The 7,568-nt window shown below is 33.2% G+C and overlaps 2 protein-coding genes across 3 annotated transcripts; one reads left to right on the top strand and one right to left on the bottom strand.

Moving 5' to 3' along the window:
* The first annotated feature begins 37 nt into the window (after positions 1-37).
* Positions 38-5,413, top strand: LOC127070043 (E3 ubiquitin-protein ligase RNF123-like). The gene is made up of 10 exons (XM_051007841.1): positions 38-781; positions 888-1,210; positions 1,336-2,307; positions 2,388-2,524; positions 2,606-2,727; positions 2,832-3,952; positions 4,020-4,348; positions 4,457-4,622; positions 4,686-4,838; positions 4,934-5,413. The coding sequence occupies exons 1-10, from the start codon at positions 684-686 to the stop codon at positions 5,248-5,250; spliced, it is 3,738 nt and encodes a 1,245-aa protein (XP_050863798.1). The 5' UTR covers positions 38-683; the 3' UTR covers positions 5,251-5,413.
* LOC127070047 (putative sodium-coupled neutral amino acid transporter 7) lies at positions 5,382-7,568 on the bottom strand. 2 transcript variants are annotated; one of them, XM_051007847.1, is made up of 5 exons: positions 7,422-7,566; positions 7,175-7,353; positions 6,733-7,093; positions 6,412-6,655; positions 5,382-6,292 (listed from the first exon to the last, which is right to left on the bottom strand). In XM_051007847.1, exons 2-5 carry the CDS (start codon positions 7,275-7,277, stop codon positions 5,633-5,635), a joined length of 1,368 nt encoding a protein of 455 aa, XP_050863804.1. In that variant the 5' UTR covers positions 7,278-7,353; positions 7,422-7,566; the 3' UTR covers positions 5,382-5,632. The 2 variants fall into 2 exon arrangements, with proteins under 2 accessions (XP_050863804.1, XP_050863803.1); XM_051007846.1 differs by having other exon boundaries at positions 7,175-7,568.

Genomic DNA, 7,568 nt, shown 5'->3' with positions numbered 1-7,568 from the left:
CATTGATTATTCGATAAGTTTCAGAGAAGAAAAAGGATAAGAAACATGAAGAAATAAAGGCTCGTAATATTCGTTATTTTTCGCTACTGTCAAAGAATGAGATTTAAAATTCGCGCACATTTACGGTCGGTCACGGTTGAATAAGTGACAGCGCGCTCCGTCGATAAGTCAGCTGATATATCAGCTGATAGACATGCCGCTTTGTGTCAAAAGTGACAGAAATGTGCTCATGCGCATATATATTAACCGTCGATTTTTTAATTCTTTTCCAGTTTATCGAACATTGTGCTTTTATTCGCTTATTCTTGTCTGGTATCTATAATAGAGTTATTACGTTTATATGAGAAAAAAGAAAAGAAAAAAAGGTCAGCTGTTTGATATATCGAAATTTAGAAGAAAATTCAGTAATAATTGCCGCCAATGTCATAAGAGAGAATAATAATGGCACGATGTGTTTGTACACGAATCAATTGATTTAAATAGATATTTACTTTGACATATACCACGAAGAAATTGTCAACAGAAATTGTGTCGGCGCGATGTGTACCTTTATTATCTGGTTTAACTTTGGCCGAAAATCATTTTGTTCTCGTATCTAAAAAGATTTCTTCTATTCTTAGAAAAATCATTATTTCACGTTTACCATTCAATGCTAATTTTGATACTTGACAATTATCTAGAATATGGAGGCAGAGGAAGTCATACAAAATATTTTTGGAGTTAATGATGTCATAGAAATGACAAAAGCTAAATCTAGAACATCCAACGTAAAGTTTTTGAGGTAACCTGTAACATTGGTTATATCGAAATATAATTCTTCTCTTTGATCTCTCTTTTATTTCAATTTCTTATATATTTACGCGATGCTTTGTAATAATTTTTTTCAGTACTTCAGAAAGTTTGGATATGGTGAAGGTTTTCATTAAAGATACATTATCTAAGTATGCTTCTGCAGAAAAGTTGACAGACGATAGAGAGGGTCGTATAGGGCCTAAAACTGTCAAGTTTGATGTTAACGCGCATACTGGTCTATTCATTGTTTCGCCAGATAGATCGAGTATTATTGCTCAAGGAAATTTTTGTACAATGAGGGCTAATACGGCACTTTACAAAGGAAAATGGATGTATGAGCTTCAGCTTGGTTCTAAAGGTGTAATGCAAGTAGGCTGGGGAACTTCACGATGTAAATACGATATGGAGTGTGGAGTTGGTACGTATAATTAATATAGTCCAGCAATTCAATTAAGGTTTTTCTTAATGATTAATCAAAGAATATTGCGAACGATATTGTGAAATTTTTTTCATCTTCTCTTAATTTTTGATAATTTCCGATAGGAGATACTGTTAACTCTTATGCATATGATGGCCATCGTGTAAGAAAATGGAACGTGATACCTACTAAATATGGAGAATCATGGCTTACAGGAGATATTATAGGATGTACGTTAAACATGGATGATGGAACGATAGATTTTTATAGAAATGGAAGACATCTTGGCAGAGCATTTGAAAATATATCTATGGGTCCTGGTATTGCTTACTTTCCGACTGTAAGCTTGACGTTTACTGAAAATGTCACAGCTTTTTTTGGAGGCACTCCTTTAAGATATCCCTTAGAAGGTTATCAAGCTATTCAAGCTCCACCAGAATCACAAGTTATACAAGCTACATTTTTATTTCAATGGTTTACCCATGTCATAGATTACATAGTTAGTTTAAAAAATACAAATGTTTCGTTGGCTGATAGATCAATGACAGTACATGCATTTCTCATGTGCATTGCACAAACCATCTTAATGCATATTGGTCCTTTGCTTACCATTCCATATATCGTCGAAGGTGTGTTCATTCCTTTTTTACACGAAATTTCTGGAATACAAAAATACGGAGCAAGGGATTCGTTGAAATTTCGTGAAAGTAAAGTAAGATTAATGACTTGCTTAGATCTTCTATGGACTTTTCTCGAGGAACGAGAGATGAGATCTTGTTTAGACAGTACGCTCCTCTATCTTTATTCGACGTTCAGGCACGTTTCCTTTTTCCTTGAATATTCGAATCAGTATAATAGTTTAATACTATTGATACAATTTTGTCTACATACAACGACTCGGCAACACTTTCTAAAGTACCTGCTTTTCGATCGTGTGAGATTTGCAAATTTTGTTCATATTAAACCAATGGACGACATTGGTCTAGCAAATGTAGTTCAGCAGCCTTGGTGGGAAACCGATCCTACTGATCCATCTATTGCTGTAAGGAAAGGTGCATACATAGAAGCATGTGAAAATATTAAAGACTCAGTAGAGGGTATGTGTGTTTTTAAATGCTTTCTTTGTTTCTGTCGTTATACATTCGTTATGTTGTGATCTTGATTTTTATTATTACAGAATTAGAAAGTATACAACTCTGGTTATTAATGACTCTACTTGATAATTCTGATGGTACTGCCAATAGACCTACATCGAGGACTATTTTTCTAAGAAAATTCAAACGTTTCGTTCATGAAAATCTCACAACGACTCGTGTAAGTATAAGGCGTTGTTACATTAATTCTTTCCTAAGGATTACATTTAATTCCAAATATTCAGTCACAGTATTCCTCCAGACAACGCCGCATCTCCAGACTCCGTTGGTTCTTAGTCTCTGTTGCTTTTATCGACTTTTGTCTGCGTTCAAATATTTATGGAACGATGAAATTGGGGTCAGCCCCGTTTTTGTACCGTGCAAGTAAGTTGACAGAAATTTTACTTCTGCAGTCAATTGTATTTAATTATCTGTAGAAAGCAAAAAAGAAAAAGAAAAAAGTCGATGGATATATCAATATCTCATAGGTTATTCTACGATGGATCAATCAATTACTCTGGAATTGATAGATTGGGAGGAGTGTTATCTCATTTGAATAAGACCTTCAAAAAAGAATTGCTTCAAATTTTGGGTCCAGATCACGAAGTGATCCTTTCTATGGAACAACCGCAAGATCCACCATTCCTCGCAAGACTGTCGGATTTACCAGTCGTTATACCTGCGTTTGCTCGCATGATTAATGTTAATGCATCAGCGCAAGGAAGTACAATGTTAGTGGAAAGAATGGGATATTTTAGCAGAGAGGATAGAACGCCACTGCGTTTAGGTCCATTAGATGCTGCTGTGTCTTTGTTAGAATTATTAGATGGCATTATATTGTTTTATCACGCGGCAGCGAGGAAACAAGTAGCGAAACTTGCTAATCTTAAGGATAGCATTTCTGAATTTGTAGCTGCTCTTGCTGAAGCTAAAAAAAGATTGGATTATATTAGGAATTACGAGGACGAGACCTCTCATTTAATTCAAGAAGAGTTGTTACGTTCGATAGATGTGTTCAATAAAAAATTATCCGAACAGTCAAGACAAATGGCTTGGATTCGTGCTGCAGTATTTTCAGAAGAAAAGCTAGGAGAACTGGGTTGGTTGTTAAGAGTACTGACATTAACGTTACAAAAAGCAAGCGGAGAAGGAAACATGTTCAGTTTTGTACCTGATTTTTATCTTGAAACACTTTCTGATTTATGCATTAGCATACGTAATCATATTCATCCTACTATGCCCATCGAGACGATACCAGATTATCAGGAAATGTTATTGGATATTGCTGAATTCCTTTGTTTCCATTATCTCGATCCACGAATTGTGAATACAAATTCGAAAGAGACGCTAATGTTAACATTTGCTGGATTCATATCCAATCCTATTACACTCGAGGCGCTAGAAAATGTATCGCTGCAAAATAGACTGAAGGTAGTCGCAAATCTATTAAGACCTTTTGAAAATAGATCATGGGCTCAATCGAACTGGATCCTTATGAGATTTTGGCAAGGTCACGGATTTGCATTTCGTTATGAAAAAAGTCCACATTTATGTCGAAAGGTCGGACCAAAGTTATTACAACAAGAACCTATGCATCATCAGCTGTTAAGTGCGTCCTTTCTTCATTCTTCACGGTCTCTAATTTATTATGTTTTCATCCATTATTAATATTTCAGAACCTTATCCTTCTCTAATATATCAACTGCATGTAAGGGATGGATTATTAGGGAAACCTCAAAATACTATACAATTCTTAAATTCTTTGTTGAATCAATTAAATTGGGCTTTCTCAGAATTTATCGGTATGATACAAGAAATTCATAATATTTCATCAAGACCCGAAAGAGTATTCATCGAGTCCAGACAACTCAAAATTTGTGCTACTTGCTTCGATTTGAGTGTCGCATTACTAAGAGTTTTAGAAATGTTATGCACAGTAGCACCGGATATATTTATCGACCTTAGTCAGTCTTCTAGAGAAAATTTATTATCTAGATTATGTCAAGTACGTATCATATCTCATTATTTTATTCTTATTTCTTATATTAATTTCTCGTGTAATGACTTGGAGAGAAAATTATGTCGCATAATGAAATCTTTGTTGTTATTTTAGTTACTATGTCAAATATTAAACAGGATGAGTTCTCAAACCAGTTGCTTTCAACAAGTTGTACTATTGGAAATTCCAGATTTAGAATTGATAGATCATTTTCCAATACTCACCGCAGTTATCGGAATATTGTTGGCATTACTTAAAGAAGACATGGCAGAATTTACACGTAAGTATGAAAGTACAATATAATGTAATATTCCAGACAATTTATTTTTCATTTATTATTCAGCAAGACCATCAGCGGAAGTACCTAAAGTTACACGTACGTTATTGATTGAACCCAGTTTTCAAATCAGTTCTTTGTACTTCGTATTAGGGGAAAGTAATATGAAAACTCCAAAGGAAAAAGAAAAAAGATTAAAGCCATTCTCATTTTTAAATTGTAAGTATAATTCTTGAGTAATTAAATGATTTTTGAATAATTTTTAATATTAAATAATTATGTCGCGCTATTACATGCTTCTTTTGTAATTTTAGATGAAAATTATGTAACCGATGAAGAAATTAGTCGAGTCAGAGCAATGATAAATTATTTAGATTATTGTCGTGATCTCTTACCAGATTCAAGACTATTAATAGATGATGAAAACACTTGTACTATTTGTTATGCCTTCCCAATAAGTGCAAAGTTTAAACCTTGTAATCACGAAACTTGTCGCTTTTGTATCGATCGTCACCTTCTCAACACAAGAGAATGCTTTTTTTGCAAAGCGACAATAAGTAAAGTTATCGATCTTTATGGTAATACTTTACACGACTTTTCTGTGGAACTGACAAACACCAAAGAATCTTGATCCATTCCTAGAGACATTATCAAAATTATGTACACTGTGTTATAAAAAGTATATTTAAAAATTTGAAATTAAGTACAATTGAAATTAAATTCTAACAAAAGCTAACATGTAACAGGTAAATGTATAAAATATTATAATAAAATAACAGTTTATTTATCCGATACATCTTTCATTACAATATATGAAATAACACAGATGCAGAATTTGAATGTTGCTATATAGGAAAGAGTTAGTTTCTTCATAAAAAAATCATTTCTTACAATTATCATTTGGCATGTGGCGCATAGTATAAAAATAAACAAATATCTACATCATCAGTCTTTCTCTGACGTCTTAATTTTTTCAATAGATTTGATAATATTAATTTTATACTTAAAAATAATTAAGAACATAAACTTTCTCCAAATCGTATTCTGAAACCTGTTACGAGTGGTTGTTCAGCCAATGGTTTCTTCAAATCTTTAAGTGCTTCGATGGATACTATACCACAGACAAAAGCACCTATCGCAGTAATCGTGATTGCTAAGAGAATAAGCAAACGATCCTTATTCAAATACAATTCAGGATCTTTGATGAGAGTACTTTGAAGAAGGCATATTCCTGGCAATATAAAAATAAATGTAGCCGATAATGCACCTAATAAATTAATAACCGGAGATATATCTGGTACCAATATGGCTATAATTAATGACGCTATAAACCAAACGGATGTAATGAAGCTTCTCATTTTAACGTTCTCATCGACGAATGTGCTAAGCAGAGAGAGAATTGCATCTCGACCACAATATAAAACGATTGGATATGTTGTAAAGTTTTTTATGGCGATTGAAACGATGGCTAGAGTAACTATTGTACTTTTATCCGAGTATCCTTGAAGTATGTCACTAGGTACTTTCCCTGTTCCAAATGTTGCATATCCAAGAATGCCAACTATTGTATAAACGGTAAGACAAATAATCATGCTAATTACAGCAGATATCGTAAATTTTCCAAGTTGTCGTTCTTTCATACAGGCATACATCGGTATTGCAGTCATGTGGCTCTATTGGAAGAAAGGAAAAAATAAAACGTATTATTCTTATTTTTTTTATATTTCGATATTAATGAATAATAATGAAAGTCGATACATCCTCGTGAGGTAAGAACAATGATGTAACAAACCTGATATGCAAAACATATGATGGGAATTATATGTAATGTTTCGTATATATTGTCAGGCCATATTTTCACAATTGTAGCAGTAGTCTTTGTAAAATTTTTGTAACTTATTAAGCAGACTACGTATAGAATGGTTATACAACCGATAGAACTAGCATAACTTAATGCATCCAATCGCTTAAAAAAGCATAATGGAAATATGAAGGCAAAACTAATTGCAGCAGTGACAAACTGTCTAGACATGTACCTGAAACATCGATTGTAATATAAATTCTATTCCTCGTGTAAAATTTAATTTAATAGACAATTACGTTATATACTTACCAAGTGTGACAGTAATCTGTTCCATAATAAGTAGCTAAAACTCTATCTAATTGGTCGCCGATAATAATTAAAAATGTCAGACAACATCCAAAACTATATACAGCTACGCATAGTGCACAGAGAAAAAGAGCACTCGGTCCGCACAAAATTGCCAATGTATTCTGTATAGTTGTAGAGTTTGTAATATCGCTACAATTTGCTAAGACGATAAGAGCAGCCGTAATAAATATTAGAAATCCCAATTGAATGGTTATAGAAGCGACGATACCACCTGCCTTATCGAAGGCTTGTGGAAAATTTAAAAGTCCTGCTCCTAGAGTGGCATTTACGATCAAAAATATTGTACCTAAAACGCTAGACCCTGTAATAGAAAATATAGATATAAATATATCCTTCTGGAGGAAAATCTTTATTAATGATAAAAAAAACAACCATAACTAACCAGTTCTAGTTTCACGAGTACGTATCTCTGAAGGACTAGGAGCAGTTGATAAAAAGACATCATTATTAATTAAACGATCGGTTTCACCAGTCAAATAATTCATGTTCGACACGTCTCCAAGAAGACTTAATAACTCGAACTACCAATTAATTCTCATCATTCGTATTATTAACGATTGTCTGACAAACAAAAAAGACGAGGTTTATCTATGAGCTCAGCCCGACATAAAAAGCAAAGGTCAAAATACCAGAAAAAATTAATCAGAGTTGATATAAAAAGAAATAAGGTGCAATGTATTCCGAAAGCAATATTTATTACACACTTATCATTAACTTGAAATAATTCATTCTCTTTTTGAACCTGTCACTTATTCACCATTATGTTATTCACTAAC

The sequence above is a fragment of the Vespula vulgaris genome, chromosome 17 (genome assembly GCF_905475345.1).
Source record: "Vespula vulgaris chromosome 17, iyVesVulg1.1, whole genome shotgun sequence".
Classification (NCBI taxonomy): Eukaryota; Metazoa; Arthropoda; class Insecta; order Hymenoptera; family Vespidae; genus Vespula; species Vespula vulgaris.
This window is presented reverse-complemented; position numbering and strand designations above follow the sequence as displayed.